Source organism: Rhinatrema bivittatum, chromosome 2 (assembly GCF_901001135.1).
Source record: "Rhinatrema bivittatum chromosome 2, aRhiBiv1.1, whole genome shotgun sequence".
Taxonomy (NCBI): Eukaryota; Metazoa; Chordata; class Amphibia; order Gymnophiona; family Rhinatrematidae; genus Rhinatrema; species Rhinatrema bivittatum.
In genome coordinates, this window is record NC_042616.1 from 265,195,217 (window position 1) to 265,214,018 (window position 18,802).

Below are 18,802 nucleotides of genomic sequence, written 5' to 3' on the forward strand. Positions count from 1 at the left end.
TTATCGAAAACGCATGCGCTCTAGTTTTGTCTAGATGATCTAATATGATGGAGAGGACATCAAGCAAAGCCTGGTTGAGGGATCTCAGCATCTGGGAGGGAATGTAGGCTTGCAGGATAGTGGCAATCCAGGGCGAAGAACTATAATTTAATAGAGGGTGAATGGTTACAGCTGCTTGTTCTTAAAAAGAAGGGAAAGAGGAATCCTAGAGGTACATAGGGGAATATTATTTATCAGATTTAATTCCATGCAATTATTTTTTTTACAAATGTACATTCCACTAAATTTAAGACTCTTACATGGATTTTTAAGGTTCTTAAAAAAGAGGTTCCAGAATATCTGTCAGACCCTCTGATTTCTTATATTCCATCACAGTTGCTATGATCATCATAAGAATGGTTATTGGTTGTTCTCTCTATTAAAGGAATAAAATACAATGATACCTTAAAGAGGGCATTTTTCAGGGGTGCTATTGACCTTTGAAATATGTTACCAACTTACTTTGGAAGTTTGATTGACTATATGTCTTTTAGGAAATATGTGAAGACTTGGCTATATGAATTTGTCTTTCCTGACCATTAAGATGCTGCTTAAACACCTATGCTAACTTTCTGTTTAATTAAGAAATGTGATTGTAATTCATGTTAGATTTTATGTTATTTATTTATTTTATCGGTTTGATTTTTTTTTTTATTTCATGTTATATTTGTCTATATTGATGATGTTAACATGGGATGATTTATGTTGAATGTTATGTAATTTTCATCTTGGGAGGTGGCAAATAATTTTCCTCTGTATCAAAACAAATTATTAATGATGAGTAAAACCCTTATAGGTTCTACCTTGTTCCTTTTTTCAACCACTGATGCCTTGAAAAAGCTAACTAAAGAAAGGAAAGAACATAAATCTGATTTATGTAGAATATCTTTGTTTTCTTCCCTCTTTAGGTTCTATGACTCCTTTTCCAATTGTACAGAATTTGAGGCCAACAATGTCGGCTGCTTTTGGCCCAACCCCCTCGCTGAGGGATTCATCACCAGCATTCATAAACAATTTTTTTCCAACTGTACGTCAGAAAGAATAGTTTGGGAAGACCCCCCAGATGAAATCCTCATCACTCTGATTTTGATCCCAGTCTTCTTGACAGCAGGCATGATCAGCCTGGTGGTGTGGTGTAGCAAAAGAAGCGACATACTCGTATAAAATCAGCTTCTCTTGGTTATTTTTTTTCTTTTCACAAATTTCTCTTTTCTTATTTTTTTTATTGTTTGTCACCCTGCATTCCACAGTGGACGTAAAGTCCAGCGACCCCCAACCCCCCAGGACATGACTCTTAATAATGGAGGAAACTTGCCAGCAACATTATGTTCACGCAGTAATGAGATGCCACTATTGATTGTACTGTTGATCTGAGATACATACATACCTACGGGGAGTTTTCATCTTTACTGCAGACACATGGCATGTATTGAAGTCAGTAACGTTGCCTGATGCATAATGGAATTCCTCTTCTGTTATGGGCACGTGGAATTGCACAAGAACATGTCACATTGCTTGCTGTGAAGACAGAAGGATTTTTTTTTCTTTCACTTTGGGTCAGTTCTTTTTGAAAGAGATTTTACCTGATAAGCTTTTTTTTTGTAAACCCTACCAAAATATATCTATTGAATCTGGTAAGATTTTGTTGTTGCTGTTCTTGTTGGGAACCTGGAGGAGTAGTGTTTTCTAAATAACTTGACTGATAAGCCTTTCTGCTGTGAACTTTGCCTTGAGGGCAGATGGAAGGTCATGGCTGATTGAACTGGTGGCTAATTTTATTTTTATTATTATTATTATTATTATATTGTAACCATTTTCTTGCAGTAGATAAAACAAAACTGAAAAGCACTGTTAATGAGAGACTGTTTCCTTAACTCTCTAAGCTACTGAATCAGTATAAAAACATGGAAATAACCATTTAAATGAGCAAAGAATATACACTCCAGGGATTGTGGGGTTGGTTGTGCCATGCCCTGAAGTCATTGCAAACAAATGCCCTTGCAAATGACTTCTTGGAGCTGGAAAGTTGCTGTACGGAGTACGCTTCAGGAAGTGTGCAGTCCAGTTCCCAGAGCTGAAAAAGAATGAGAGGAAATGGGCTGACCCACCAACTTGCCAAGAAATGGAAGGGGGAACTGTCCAACATGCCAGGCCCCTCAGGTTTATCATTTTAAATGATTTTTGTGAGGAGGGCTTTGCTCACTCTCTGCTTTTCTCTCCCTCTCTCCCACCTCTACCCAGCATGTACATGGAAGGATTTCTTATGCTAAGAAAATGCATGTAAATAAAAAAAAAAAGAGATAGCAGAGTCAATGGGTGCTATCTAGAATGTTCTCTGTACAGTCAGTATATGCAGACCAACCTTTAAAAGTCAAAGAGGTCTAAAAGAAAAAAAAAAAAAAAAGATCCCAAACAATCTGTTGGACTCACTGGGAGTAAGGGATTAGAAGCAATACATTCCTCCAAGCAAAATAAAAGATTTCTTTAAAAAGAAAAACATATTTTTATATCGATGTAATCAATTTGTGTTGTCTTTCACATGGACTATGGAAACTGCTTCCCTCAACTCTAGGAAACACCCTCAAAGGGATAGGCTGTCAGGAAGCCCTTCATTCAAGGGGCTCCTGTTTTTGTGTTTTGATCTCCTATAGTGCGAGTTAGAACTGCTTGCCAGCTGTGCCTTCCAGATGCTAATTTTGCCCTTCAGTGTCTTCATACTGATGTGAAACTTGCATTGTGATACTAACAAAGTGTACAATATTTTATTAAAACAATGTGGATTGGATTCAGAATGAAATAATCCAAATGTTATTTCCTTACTTGTATTTAATATTTGCTGTTCTCATCTACTGTCTAAATATGCAACAGAACAGAGATAAATTGATTTACAGTACTGACACATGCTTTCTCTCTTCACATATCATCCGGGATTTGCAATGAATGGATCCTCATTAGCAAACTGATAAGAAGGTTCTGTTAACATTACACATTGCTATAGTGAGCATTTTATTTTATTTTTTCTAGCTGGATGCTTGCTTTATTTAATTCCTGTCCCTGTGTTTTTGAAACACAAGATGACATGGTTTGAATGACTTTCTTTAGCTGTTGGCATTTTAAATTCTCGCTGAACAGCAGATCTGAGAAATTATGTGATATTAACTCAGAAAGGGGACATGGTGACCTAGCATCAAAATATAAGAGGACGTTGTCATAGAATTCCAGTTCCTAGTCCTAATAGATTTAGTTGTGGGGATCAAAAACCTGTTGCCAAGAATACTTTATCCTTCTCCACTGTATGTGAAATTATCTTCTGCATTGAGCTAAGGGGGGTTCTAATGTTTTGGCATGACAAGAGATACTGCACTCATTTTGCATGGAGCAAAAGATGTTAATGTGAACATGGAAAATCTTAGACTTGATAAAAATATAGATTCCATGACAAATATGGAACCCTACATACCAGAGAGGACCCCTCTATGGATGCTTCTTTCCAAACATTTCTATTTATCACCCAGGAAAAGACAAGACTGATGGGCCTCAGCATCAAAGGAAACTGTGTACCACCTTGGCCAAAGGCTTTATTTGCTATAATTCCAGGGAATTTCTTCTGCATTTAATTACAGAAGAACACTTCAGACTGATTGAATGAGGTTGTTTCCAGCAAGCTGCATTTGATACCTTGCCAAGCTTGTGGAATTTACAAGGGGGTCCATCTCATAAATCTTCCCTGGGTTTGTTCTGTTCCTAGAGGTGAAGGAAGACTATGTTCCAGGGGAGGAAGCAGAAAGTAGAGCTGCAAATATAAATGTATAAAAGTAACTAATTCCAATCACACGCTACTGTCAAAAAATGTAATGTCAGCTACTAGCCGATCACAAGCAAAGTATATCTTCAGTAGTCGCAGCTCCTGTTTTTGTAACTAGTTTTGATTCTCAAGAAAACAAAGCAAATCATTTGAATAGCAGTTTACTTAGAAAGTTGAGGAAAAAAATACCCTTCCCCCCAACACCCCCCCCCCCCCCCAAGAACATAGGTCACTCATAGTGTCTATATTTTAAAGTCACCCTTCACATTCAAATATTTCTCAGGTTTCAATAAAGTTCAAAAAGGAAGCAATGTGCATGGGTTACAATATGAAGTTGGAGGAAAAAGATTCATAGAAAATACTGAGAACAGGTGGATGCCTGTAATAGCATAGCAGAGGTAATAATAACCAAAATGTGGAAGAATTGAAGCAGATTTGGAATAGATACAAAGGGCAAGTGGACTTGGAGGAAAAGGTGGGATAATATAAATTGGGAGGGGCCTCAGTGTTGGACTAGATATGGAAATCTATGTGCTCTACTACCTGGAAGAGCAAAGGTCTAAAAAGGGAGAAGATAAAGCCGACTTGTGATATGGTTGTGTCCTAAGCTCCCAAGATGAGGCAAAGTTAACCAACGTTCAGTAGTGGTGGGGCTCTGGCTCTTTCTCACATATGACTAGGGCAGGTGGCAACTTTCCTAGCATTGCTGCTGGCTGACATGACTACATTTCCAATCTAAAGACAAGAAATAGAAGACTCTGTCTCTGTAGACAGTCGAGTTTGTATGATTCACAACTGGGAGCGATCCTTAGTGCAGTGGTAAAGGCAAGGAAAAGTGATAACCAGAGTTAAAACAGTAGATCTAATAAACTTTGTGTGGCTGAGAACTGAAAGATCACTTTAGAATAGTGAAGGCATGACAACCGGGCACATTGGGTAGGCCAAATTGTCCTTATTTGCTGACATCTACTATATTACAGCTTCTAAAGAAGAGATACACATTTTTTGTACCACACACGAAGAATAAAATTAGAATGTTTGACCTAAAATATTATTTGCTAAAAATGTATGTTTAAATATTTCATCCTAAGTACATGCACTGTATAAGTATAATATTAATGATCCACTGATTTCACATTGTCCTTGTATGAATATACTATATATTGCTTTATTTCATTAAAAAATGTTGCCAGATTTTTACTATTTGCATAAAAGATATGATATTAAATATTATGTAGAGATTTTACAGGAAAAGTGAAAAGTTTAATGTCATCATGAAAGAATTCATTGAATTTCCTTTCATTCTTATTCTGGGTCCTTCTGTGCTTCTAGAAGAATCCAAAGGAAGCCTGTGAAGGATCAAAACTTATTTATTTTACACTTGCTACTGACTTCCTATTATTAGCAGGTGTCAAAAGGAGAGTAACGTGGAAAACAGTTGGGCCACAGGAAATCATTTGAATGTAGAATGAAGCAAACATATTTGCTATTGAATCATACAATCTATTCAGTCCACTCTGTGAAAAATAAAACAAAATAAATCCTACAGTTGTCTACACCTAAACAATTCATTCTCATGACTGTCAGAATTAACAATGAGGAAATGCTTGCTTGTTTGCTAGTCACCAGTAGAGATGGATCAGTACAAAATTAATATCCACAGTCTGGGATTTGCAATCCATAAACCCAAGGACTTGGGATTTTGTTCATCTTTTCCATTTGTTTTTTTGATTGTGATTAAAATATTAAAAGGTGAATTTTAAAAGCCCGACATGCACATTAATTAGGGGATGGGCAAAAATGTTGGGATCGTGTGAACCGAGCAGATTTTAAAAGCCACCGAGAAAATGTGTGGATCTCCCAAAGCTCGCACACCATGAAAGTTTTCAAAAAGGGGCAAGGCAGTGCATACGTATTTTGGGTGAGAATCGGAGATGAGCCTGTAAATACTTACGCAATCCAGGGCACGCCAAGGCTCCCTGCTGCATAACTTTACTTCTGCTCTGGATGACGTATAAGTTAAATAAAGAATAGGCAGATCTGTGGGCTTGTAAGGGTCAGGGCTGAGGGGAGTGAAAGCTTTTTAACTAGAGTGATTTGGAGGACCTATCCCTTAACTGGGTGAACTGGTAAAACTGGGAATAGTGTCGACGTGCATCCCTTTTAGAATCCCCCGATTTACGCTGTAGAAGCAGGATTTGCACTCATGCACATGCCCACTTGAACTTTGGCGCACGTGCATGCAGCCAGGCTATTTTATAACATGCACACACATACGCATACAAGTTATAAAATGGATGCACGTGAGTGCCTGTGCGCAGGTTTGAAAGTTACCGGCCCTCTGCACTGAAGAAGCAAGGCTGTCTTGACCATATATCAAAGTTAATTCCTTTTAGATGGGTGCATTAGTTACATCAGGCTTGTTTAATTTAAAAGAGCTGCTAAACATGGAAGGATAGCTTGCTGGAAAGGTCTGGTATTCCTCCAGCACCATGGTCCCTCCAAACATTATTTCTTCCACACAGTGGATCTGGTCTATCGGTCGTTTGATTTTATTCTCTGTCTACAATAAGACGGTAACTTTAATACCAGCAGGCGGGTGCACATGTAGGCACGTCTTCCGGCTCGAGTCCAGAGGCGCGGTCACTTTCTAACATACGTGTGTATGTGCGCAAATAGTATAAAATAGGCTGAATGTGCACACGTGTGCACAATTTTATATGGACGCGCGCAAATGCCGCCTCTACCATGTAAAAGGAGTGACTTTAATAGAAACTTGCGCCAAATCAATTACCAGTTTAAGCACTTTGCTTCCAGTTCACCCAGGTAAAGGATAGAACTTCCTACCCCCCCCCCCCCTATTTAAATAGCTTTCCTTTTTACCTTTAAACCTTGACCCTTAAAACCCTGCTGCATGCCTATATTTTGTTGTTTTAGGACTTATGCGCCATCCATAGCAGAAGTAAAGTTACACAGTAGGGGACCCCAGTGCACGCTTGTGTGTGTAAATTTTTACGAGCTGGTTTCATTCATAAATCCAGGCACGCCCATTCCCTGCCCCCTTTTTTGGACTTTTGCATTTGTGCATGTACCGAGAGATGAGCGTGACCTTGGGCAGCTTTTAAAATCCACTTGGCATTCGCTGGCTCGACATACTCGCATAGCTCCCAGTTTTGGCAGGTGTGTGCCTTCTAAAATTGATCTTTAAAGGTTGTGATTACTCAAGCCCAAATAAACAGTCACAGAAAGAACAGCAGTAGGGTAAACTGAATGGAAGAGGGAATGGCAGTCAGTTTGCAGGAGGACAGGTTGAAGGATCCCACGATAAATTAGGAGAATGCCATTTCCGAGTCAGCACGAGCATCATGAGTATGAACAATACTAGCATCCGACCTTTTCAATGTCATCCTTTCCTCCTCATTATCACTATTATCCTATCCTTACTGCTACTCTTGTCCCCATTTTAACTGACCAATTTATATAGATGCTGAAAAATACCTTTCAATTTCAGTTTGTCCAGTTTTTGTTCTCTTCTGTGACTAATTTTTTTACACTGAGGAGTTGGGAGAGAGTTGGTGGGGGAGGAGGATTAGTGATTTTCTTCAAGCGATTATCAAAGATAACCTTTGATAGATCAGACTCATTACGTAAAGAAGTACAAAACTGGAGGGGGCCTGCCAATGCTGGAAAAACATCAGTAAATCTGCACAATAGCCTCTTCATATCCTGACTGGCAGGACAACAGCACCATTAGCCCCTCTCCTCACTATCATCATCAGTATTATCGTTAAAGGTTTCCACAGTGCATATTCTTTTAGCCGAATTATAAAATAATGCATTTCGGGGGAGGGGGGGGGGACATTCAAAACATGGCTTTACTCTATAACTGCTAAAGTCTGTCCCTTTTTTTCTGAGCATGTTATCAGAGTGCTCAGCCACTTTCTCATCAACTCCTGCTTAGAATACTGCAATTCACTTTTCATGGGCCTCCCTCAGAACTGTTGCGTCCGTCTGTCGCAGACGGCTGCGACCGCTCTGCCTTACCTCTTTTCTTCCCTTTTCCTCCTCCTTGGGCAAGATGGCTGCCTCCGGTGCCGAATGCCGAGGGCCTCGGCGTCTCCAGCTCAGCATGGGTGTTACAGTCCTCCATGCTCACTCCCATAGCCTCCTAGGGAGCGCGCACATCTCCTATGGACTACCAAGTACTCGCTCCTCGAGGGCCCATCAGTCTGTGTATCCTGCACCTTGGACTTCGGTCTCATCATCATCATCATTACCAGGAAGACGCTACACTACACTCCTGTGAGTACCTCTATGATCCGGTGCTCCAACTCCACCCACCAGGCTCGGCATTACCCGCACTGCGGGCTCCCGCTTATCATGGACATCAGGGTAAGATTCTGCATCTGAGACTGTTGAATGTATTGGCACCTCGCGGATATCAGTGCCTTATCTTCCTGCTTTCTGCCATCTATCTACAGCAGTACAATAAAGCCTTCCATTCATCCCGTGTCTGCTATCTGAGTTTAGCTTATCGCTGTGGTTCCCCAAGGGGCCCCTCCCCGTGGAAGGAGTCATCTCCACAGCGACCTAAGGTCCACAATGCCACAAACACAACAAGAACTACCTTTCTCCATTGTAATCTATCCAAAATTTGGCTGTCAGATTTATCTCCTTTCATCGCTTCTATGACCTTGATTTTATTCTATGTCTATTTATTTATCGAGTTTTATATACCGTCGTTCGGTTTCGCCATCACAACGGTCTACAATAAAGGTTTTGAAAAATCAGGCTCAAATAAACAGTCAAAATACAACAGTAGGGAAAATGAAGAAGGAATGCAGTCATCTTATAGGAGGACAGAATGAATGACCTACTGTGAATTAGGAGAGTGTCATTTACTATCTCCTTTCTCCATACACCCTTCCTCACAAACTCCATTCATCAAGCAAGTTGTTCTTATCTGCATCCTTCTCCTCCACTGTCAGCTACCAACTCTGCACTTTCTATAGACTTCCTCAGTAGAGATGTGCATTCGTTAAAAACAAATACTAAAACTGGGAAAAATAAGGCCATTTTTTTTCATTACAAATGGAATAAACTCTCAGGAACATACGCAGAAATTTGGGGTTTTTTTTCATAGGGGGAATAACGTTTTAAAAAAGGCTTCCTAGAGGCCCTCTGATCCTTCATCTGCTCCAGCAGAAGCTTCAGGGCTAAGACTGAACCAAATCAGGGCCTCCTCAGACCTCTTAGATTCTCAACCTTCCCGCCGCAAAATAGATTGGTGCCCAGACTGCCTGGCTGGAGATAGCCAGGCCAAATCAGGTCTAGCCAAGCCCCTCCAACTCCCCTCCCTCACCTACCAAACATCACTGGGGCCACTTAGCACCTTCCATAGGGGCCCAGTGGTTGTAAGGGGCAGGAGCAAGTCCCACTTTTGCCCTTGTAATGTTGTGATCTCTTTAAAAATGGTGACACCAACCATCCTGAGTGGCACTGAAGTAATGTCACTTTGGTATCTGTCACAGGTCCAATCGGTGTTGTGTTGTACCAGTTAAAATCCAACACATTAAAATTTCCTACCAGCAACACCTCCCTTCATTGTAGCCATATGATTGTCTTTACTTAAATTTCTATCCAACTCTTAAACATGTATCGGAGGTTTGTAGGTTCTCTTTCTTTCTTTTTCTCCATATACCCTACTTTTCAGTTGCTTTAATATTAATTTTTTTTAAATGTAAAGTGCTACTCCTCCCACTTTTCTGCCTATCTTGTTCTTTCTGATAAGGCTATATCCCAATCATGGGATTCATTTAACCACATCTTTATGATAGCAGCAATATTTAAATCTCCCTCTGCCACTGGGACATTCAAGTCTGGAATTGTATTGTATAAACTATGAGCATTTGTGCTCAGCTATTTCTCCTTCCCTTGTCTATCTTCATATTTATCTCCCCATTGTTTATAGGCAGCTTTGTGAAATACATATCTTTATGTGTTTTTCCACTTATTTTGTTATTTTTAGGGGTGACAGCTCAATTCAATCAGCTTCTATCTGCCACCCCTCTTATTTAGTTACAATATTTATTAATGTAGGATCTGAACTGTTCATCTAGGTTCTTGGATCTCATCTCAGGCAGATACCATGATTTGATGTCAATAAATTACACTTTGTTGACTATAGTAAGAAGCGTGTAATTAAATGTCATTAAATAAATAAATAAAAAGAGGCCATCACTAATGTATATTCTTTTATCCAGACTAGATTCGATCTATTGATTATATCAAGACATTTAAAAAGGAGCTCAAAACTTTTCTGTATAATAAAGCATATATTCTTGAATGAGTATTAATTTGTGATTCCAGCTTTTTCACACTTTAAAACATGAGTGATAATGATTAAGTAGCACTATTTGTTTTATTGTTTGTTACCAATGCTTTTATTTATTATTTTGTGAATGTTTTACTTAGAATCTGCTTTGATCTATCATTGTGATAAGTGCAGAATATACATTTTAATAAATGCAAATTCAAATTTTATATCTCCAGATGGAGTCCTAGTCCCCAAGAAATTCAAATCTCTCTCTTTATGCCAACCCTTCAGTCAAGTTTGATGTTCCTATTGTCACATATTTGGTCTGTCATCTTGTCATATAAAGGTCATAGCTCAGAAAACACCACTGTTCTGACTGCTGCCTCACACCATCTCCTACTTTTTTGAAGTACTCTTATACTGTACTGATTTGATTCCTACTCAGGTTATTTTTTTCCAAATGGACTGACATTAATATCACTTCTTTCTAAACCAACAATAGTAATCACGTTACCTTATGCTTTTCACACATTGTTAATTGTAAACCGGGTTTACCTTATGCTTATGCATAAACCGGGTTTACCTTATGCTTTTCACACATTGTTAATTGTAAACCGGGTTGATGTGATGCCAGTCATGAAACTCGGTATAACAAAAACAATAAATAAATAAATAAAATAAATAAATAAATAAAAATGTGCTTTATTTCTTGGCTAGCTGAGGATCCTGTTAGGCATTTAAGCCTTCTTGCTTCCCTCCAGTTCTATCCCCAAATCTATTCTTCTGATGATAGAATTTCCCACCAAAAGATGTTTTCTTATCTTCTGGGATTCTGATAAACTATATTTGAGTTCTCATTTTCTCCTCCACCTCCAGGTCTTCTCCACATTGGGCACCTTTGTGGGATTTTATTACTATTGCCATAAGCAGTTAAACTTTTGGAGGATGTGTCTCTGACTCACAGGCATTATCCTACTCGAACCTACCATAATCCATCTGCTCCTTGTTTTAGGATTCTTTGGAAGCAGACTTGGTGAACTAGGGACAGGAGGGAATGCCTCTTTAAATCTAGTCAATTCTAGTTTTTGCTGTGCCATCTCCAGCCTCAGATCAGACAGCTGGATAAAGATAGGACAACACTGAAGGCTTATGAAGGTCTTTCTAAATATTGATGCCCCATAGTTATTACATTGCCTCACTCCCATCATTTTGACTCCTTTTCTTTCTGTTTCAAATTTAAAAATTATGTTTTTCAACACTTACCTTTTGCTCAAAATTATTACCTTAAAAACACAGTTTGAACACAAGAACCACTTTGTCTAAGTGAGAATGCTTTCAGAAAAAGCCTGCCCTTGTCACTAATAGGATTTTCCCTCCCCCCCTCTCTCTCTAGCAAAGGTAAAGAAATACTAAATTAGAGACAGTTAATAGGCTCATCTCAGTATCTAGGCAGGAATAGTAAATAATAAAAGACAATTCAACAATTGTAAAGCCTCAAAGCAATAGTTTTTACAGGAAAATATTACAGAGCCTGATTCACTTACACGTATGCAGAAACAAAGAATTCACTATATGTCATTCTTTTGTATTTTTAGAGGCCAATATTTAATAGGGGTAAATGTCTCGCTGAATATACCACCCTAAAGTTATCTGGATACTTTTAGCCAGATAACAAAAACCCTAACCAGCTATGTTTGAATATAGCTGGGTAGGTTTGTATTTATCCGGCCTTGTGTGGCCGGATAACGTGCGACCTAACTGGACATCATTAAAAGAGATCTGGCTAAGTAGCGCTGTCAGTATAGAATGCCAATGGAATACATAAATGGGCCAGTGGTCCAATCCCCTCCCTACCCCCCAAATAACTTATAAAGGCCTTATCAAGCTGTGTGCAGTTCACCCCTAAAAGCCGTCAAAGTTAGAAAGAGACCCGGCCCGGTGAATTAGAAACTTCTATTGAAGCCTACCTCCCACCCCTGCACAAGGATAGAAAACATCATGGAGAACCCTCCTTCACCCAATCCTCCCTATCCCCATTGCCCCCCCCCCCCCCCCGATTCCTTTCTGTCCATTGCTGGGTACATGATTTTTATAAACTTCTATGTTGTCCCCACTCAGCTTTCTCTTTTCCAAGATGAAGAGCCCTAGCCTGTGTAGCCTCTCATCGTAGGGGAGACGTGCCATCAACATTTATTATTTCTAAGATGGGACAACCAGAACTGCACATAATACACAAGGGGCCGGATTTTAAAAGCCCTGCGCGCCGGCGCGCCTGTTTTGCATAGGCCACCGGCGCGCACACAGCCCTGGGAAGCGCGTAAGTCCCGGGGCTTCGTAAAAGGGGCGGGAAGGGGGCGTATCTGGGGTCAGGGGGCGGGACCGGGGGCGTGGTGCCGGCCCGGGGGCATGGTTGAGGCCTCCGGACCAGCTCCCGGGTTGGGTGATGGCGCGCCAGCAGCCCGCTGGCGCGCGCAGATTTATGTCTGCTTTCAGCAGGCGTAAATCTGCCAACAAAGGTAGGGGGGGTGGAAAGAAAGTTCCCTCTGAGGCCACTCCGATTTCGGAGCAGCCTTGGAGGGAACAGGCAGCGCGCGCTGGGCTCAGCACGCGCAGGTTGCACAAATGTGCACCCCCTTGCGCGCGCCGACCCCGGATTTTATAAGATACGCGCGTATCTTATAAAATCCAGCATACTTTTGTTCGCGCCTGGTGCGCGAACAAAAGTACGAGCTCGCGCAAAATTATAAAATCTACCCCAATGAATATACATGAGATAGATTTGCATACAATGGTGGTAATGCATATCAATCTATCTCATACATATTCATTGCGGAGACCCTGAAAACCAGATCCGTTTCTGGCAATCCCGGACTGCAGTTGCCTACCTCTGCTCTATAATATATATTTTTAGGCTTTATTATGAAGTTTTATTGATTTTGAGTAGTGGGTGGGATTTTTGTTTGGTGAGGGGAGATTTTATAGAATTAATTGGAAAAATATGTGTTTTTTTATGAGTATTTCATGCCTTGATATTTTAATGTAAAGCATGTAATTAGATATTACTAAATAAATAAATAAAAAAATATACTGTATCAACTGACTCTCCTTTATTTACATGTTTATTTACACCTTCAAAAACAGCTAAAAGATTGGTAAGGCAAGACTTTTCTTTGCTAAAACCATGTTGACTCTCCCCCACTAAGCCATCCCTATCTTTATGGCCAGTGATTTTGTTTTTAACACTAACTTCCAGCATTTTGCCTGGCACTGACATGGTTTACCAGTCTATAATTTCCTGGATCACCCCTGGAGCCCTTTTTAAAAATCGGCACCACTCTGGCCACCTTCCAGCCTTCAGATATTATAGTATATATGATAGATTACAGATTACTAGTAACAGGTCTACAATTTGATGTTTCGCGTCCGCGAAGAATGATACTAGCCGCAATAATTGCACTGAACAATAAAAGCTTTTAGCAATTTCTACCTAATTATGGTCAATGTTTTCTTTCCCACATTTCCATCATTTGCAGCAACCATTAGCTTGATGCACAGCACAGAAAAGCAACCCAGGTTGTGGGAATAGGCTAATGTTTTGAGCACAGCTTGCAACCAATAGAGAAAATCTCTGCAGCAGCGTGTTGTAACTAAAAGCAAGAAGTACCTTAAGGTTCTAAACCCTCAACCTCATTTCTTTCTGCAAGGGAATTTCTCTTATTATCACCAAGTTTTATTTGGATTTAACAGTTCACTCAGGCTGATCTGTAACAATGCTTTTCTTTCATCTAGTGAGATCACCTATACCTGAAATGAATCTCCATCTTGGTGCTCTGTGTGGAGCATTTGACTGTTGCCCATAAGACTGAAAAACATAAGCACTGGCGATGCATCCTTTGAAAGAATTTAGTTATGGTATTCAAGGGGGAAGGGAATGGTATCAGAGAGATGTGGATTGATTCCTCAGATCGAGCACAAGAAGGGTCAAAAGCCTCATTCAATGATGTAAAAATATGAAAAAACACTGCACAACAGGATTTATTTATTTATTTATTTATTTGTTTATTTATTTAAAGATTCTTGTATACCGTCATTCATAATATACATCACAACGGTTTACATGTTACAAAATCATAAAATCACACTAAAATATCTAAAAGGTACAGTAAAATATGATAAAAAATAAAATTGTTATTCAATTATTAATAAATGAACAGAAAACAAAGATAAAAATAATGTTTCTTTAAACCAATTAGTTCTTTTTTTCAAGATAATCAATATAAGCCTGTTCGAAAAGCCATGTTTTTAGAGCTTTTTTAAAAGCTTTAAACTCTGACTCTAAACACAATGCCACAGGCATTAGTGTTCCAAATGCATGGACCAGCAATTGAAATGGATCTCTCTCGGATTAATATAAGATGGGCAGAGTTCACAGATGGAATTTGAAGCAGTCCTTAATTCTTTACAATTCAATTTAGAGTTTACTTTAATGTATTTGCAAATAAGCACACTGCTTAGCCCGGTAGTGTGTTTTTTTGGGTTTTGTTTTTTTTCATATTCATTTGCCTCTTCTTCTCCTCCTCCTGCCAGAGAACCATCATATTATAAGTCTGGGCAGTAGCACATTTGCCTCTGCCACTTTGTAGCCACTGCTGTGGTGTTCCACCCCTCTCCCACTTCCTGGGAGGCCCAGCCAGTAACAGGACCAGGAGTGGCAGCTGTACCCAGATAGAGTCAGTGGTATCTGATTGTGCCTGCCAGTACAGGTGCCTGAGCACTGCTAGAAGTCAGCCGGTGTGCAGTGGAACAGCCGCTGATGGAAGGCGCCCCAACATGGATGTGCGGGTGCTGGGAATAACCGGGCCCACTGCATCCGTGTGGGCGTCGCCACCGCTGCGCCGGGGCCAGGCTTACCAGATGTGCGGAGAGGGAGGGGGTGCCTGGCTCCCCTCCCTTCCCTTGGTGGCTGGCTGTAATGGCGCCGGCCGGCACCACAAGCGGGTGCTCCTCTCCGTCGTGCCAGGGCTCTGCTGGTGACGTCTCTTCCCCCCTGTTGGTCTGGAGTCAGGCGTGGTGATGTCATCAGAATGCGCCCTATGCCGGGCCACATTGTCGGCTGGGGGAGCAACGCGATGTTGTCAGCAAGGGGGAGGGAATGACGGGAGACTTAAAACTTGTTGGCTCCCCTTTATTCTGGCCTTTTCATCCCGTGCCCCTGGCACAGCACGGTTCCTCTTCCTCCTGGTCCCGACGATGCCTGTCTGCACAGTCGATCACCGCTTTATTTATATTGCTGATTTGCCTTTCTTCAGGCTGTCAGGAGTTCCCCTGGCTCTCTGCTGCTAGCAGGTAGGGAGAGGGAATCCCCGAAGTGGCCGGCCGCTTTGCACATGCAGCTGTGCACCGCTTTCAGTTTTAAATGTGGCTGCCGGCAGCAGGAGGCTGCTTCTACTTCCAGGGCCCCAAATAAACTTTTAAAAGCATGGGGCACGCCCTTAGCATTACGGCTATCAGCCGCTTTTATCCTGGTCCTCCTCATGGCCGGTCTGCAGGGGGCTGCATACTGTCTGGGCCTATTTTGGCAGCGTGTGTGTGTGGGTGGTTCATGACCAGCACAGGTGGGTGCAGGGTGAACGATGATGGTGGGTCGGAAGTCCAGGGGTGCGGAGGAAGTTGCCCAGGAGGAGGGGAAGGTGCTCGCTCTTCGGGTTTCCTCCCGAGTGTGACACTACTCCTGTGGGGGACTCTAGCTGGGCTCGGGCTCCCCGTGCCCTCTTCCCGGTGTGTGCTGATTGTAGACCGCTGCGAGAGGGAGCAGTGGGAGACCCGCCCAACAATGTAAGTGTAGGGCACCAGCGATGGCTGGGTGGCAGCAGACTCCCCGCTGGGCTCCGGGGATGCTGCCAACCCCATTGCAGGGTCGGTGCAGTGCAGCTGGGAGGCCCTTCTCCTCATGCAAAGCACAGGAACCACAGCTTTTGGGCGAATAGTGGGGCCTCGTAGTTGGTGAGCTACGTTAGGCTGCATGTAGCGGCTGCACACTTTTCTATGTGCACAGGTGGTGTGCACTTAAGTTTACTGCGTCCTTCAATTTGGCCACTTAGGTAATCATCAGGTTTGTGCGCTTAAGTGTTGGACGCATAATTTGGTGCCTTGGTCGGTGCCTACAAAAAAAAAAAAAGGCTAGTCGCACACCTCCGGCCGCTGTTCAGCACGTTGTCGGCCATATTGATGATGGTGCCTAAGATGCCTAAGTGTCTTTTCTCTATGCACGCTTGTCCTTTACAGGCATCTCAGACAGGAGTGCCCGCTGATTTGTGTCAGCACTGGTCAGAGACCCAGGGTGAACGGGCATCCCTGATTTCACTAAGCCTGGTTGTTCCCAGTCAGATGTGGTCTGGTGAAGATGATCCAGGTGGGAAGCCTAACTTTGGAACTCCCCTAACTGGTTCCTCAGCAGGGGATGGAAACTCAGTGAGTACACTTCAGGTACATCCCGGCCTAGTTGCTTCTACTTTTCATGGGTAAGATTTTCTAGTGGTGGCAATCCATTCTTCAAATGCAGTGCTTGACTTTGTCTTTGGGGAAGGAAGGACAGGGGTAGCTATATGTTCTTATAGGGGCATTACAGCTGCATACAGTCCCATCCATCTTGCATAAGGTGATCTCAGAGTGTCATTTGAATCGGTCCATTTTCTTGCTGTCCCTGGATAAGATCAGGGACATGGAGGAATATCACCTCCTGTGTCCCTTGATGTTGAGAGGCTTGTTGTGCAGTAACGGGAGGTTTCAGAATATTTCTGGAAGATGGATCACCAGTTTGTCCATCATGATGGAAAAAGGAGGGCTATAATAGCTTGCTGGCGGCCGCATAGGTGGATTTTTTGCTGGGCCGGGGTCACTGCAGGAGTATATATACCATGACATCTACTCACTCCATCTCCATCTGTGGGCAGTGTGGCAGGATCCATATGCAATGGGCCAAACCTGAGCCCATCCTTTCATGGTGTGTACTCGGTACCCAGCTTCGCAAGGCATCTGATGCAGGGGTTGGCACATGTCTTTCTTCTGGATGTGGCCAGCAGTCAGTGGGGACCAGGAAGCACACAGAAGAGGAGATCATTAGCTGGGTGTATGAATTTGCGTGAACTGCTTCGGTAGCTGAGTGAGCAGAGCCTGCCGCAGTGCAGCCCCTGTTCACATGCTTGGACGCTATCTTTAGCACTTACGAGGCGAACAATGGCCAGTGGGTCCATGGTGTCTTGGGGAAGACAGGCCTCTGGCTCACGGGCGTTTGAATCCAAGGTGATCTCGCAGTCCTTTCAGAGTGAGCAGGTATGAGGCAGGCAAGCCAAGCGCACGCAAGACAATGCGGCTTTTTGTTGAAATATAACCGAGCCAGGGCCACTGCCGATGGTAGATATAGGCACTTCTGTAATCAGTGCCCAGCACCTCACCCAGAAAACAAATGCATGCAAAAGGAGAAGTAAAAGATGCGGCCGGGTGGTTGCCCCAATCCCGGTGAAGTGCTGGGCAATGCTTCCCGATCAGGAAGTCACCTTAATGAGGTGGGAGGGCGAATAACTTGCTGTGCGGTTTCTGAGATGGTTTCTCTTATCCCCTGCACAGGTCAGCCGCAATCCTTTAAGGTGATCAAAGCCCCTTCGGTGCGCATTCTGGCCAGCATTGTCATAGAGAAACTCTGGAGGGAGGTTCAGCTGGGCCAGAGTGCCGGCCACCTTTTGCTGAGCCCCCATTAGAGCATCTGATAGGGATGTGCAGAGGGACCGCATACGTTGCATTCAGTATTCGTATTCATTGGGGGGGGGGGGGGGCAGATACATTGCATTCGGTAAGGGGGGCCCCGATCCGTTCATGTGTTCCATTCTTATTCGTTTCCGGGCTAAAATTTAATTAACTACAACCCCCCACCCTCCTAACCCCCCAAGACTTGCCAAAACTCCCTGGTGGTCCAGCGGGGGTCTGGGAGCCATCTACTGCACTCACGCTGTCGGCTGCCGGTATTCAAAATGGCGCCGATAGCCTTTGACCTTACTATGTCACAGGGGCTACCGGTGCCATTGGTCAGCCCCTGTCACATGGTAGGAGCAATGGATGGCCGGCACCATCTTGTGCTCCTACCATGTGACAGGGGCTGACCAATGGCACTGGTAGCCCCTGTCCTGGTGGACCAGCGGGGATCTGGGAGCCATCTACTGCACTCATGCCGTTGGCTGCCTGTATTCAAAATGGTGCCGATAGCCTTTGCCCTTGGTCGGCCCCTGTGACATAGTAAGAGCAAAGGCTATTGGCGCCATTTTGAATACTGGCAGCCGACGGCGTGAGTGCAGTAGATGGCTCCCGGACCCCTGCTGGACCACCAGGGAGTTTTGGTAAGTCTTAGGGGGTCAGGAGGGTGGGGGTTTTGTTTAAATTTGCTCCTTTAGACGGCCGAATAATTCAGTGAAGATTCATTGTATTCTTGGGAATCGCGATATGTTTCGCTTCCCCATGAATACAACGAATATGGCCCTATATGTTGTGGATTGCCAATACGTTGCAAATGAATGCACACCCCTAGCATCTGGCGCTGTCCCCACTGGCAGTCATCTTAAGCAGTTTTCCATTTCTCAGTTTCCATTTCG

At 42.8% G+C, this 18,802-nt stretch overlaps 1 protein-coding gene across 2 annotated transcripts in view; it reads left to right on the plus strand.

The window, feature by feature from the left end:
- RAMP3 (receptor activity modifying protein 3) overlaps window positions 1-5,038 on the plus strand; it is a 349,358-nt gene extending 344,320 nt beyond the window's left edge. For both annotated transcript variants that reach the window (XM_029589477.1, XM_029589476.1), the window contains one exon: window positions 948-5,038. In XM_029589477.1, coding sequence (XP_029445337.1) covers window positions 948-1,203 — 256 coding nt within the window. In that variant the 3' untranslated portion in view covers window positions 1,204-5,038. The remainder of the gene's footprint in view (window positions 1-947) is intronic.
- Window positions 5,039-18,802: the final 13,764 nt, after the last annotated feature.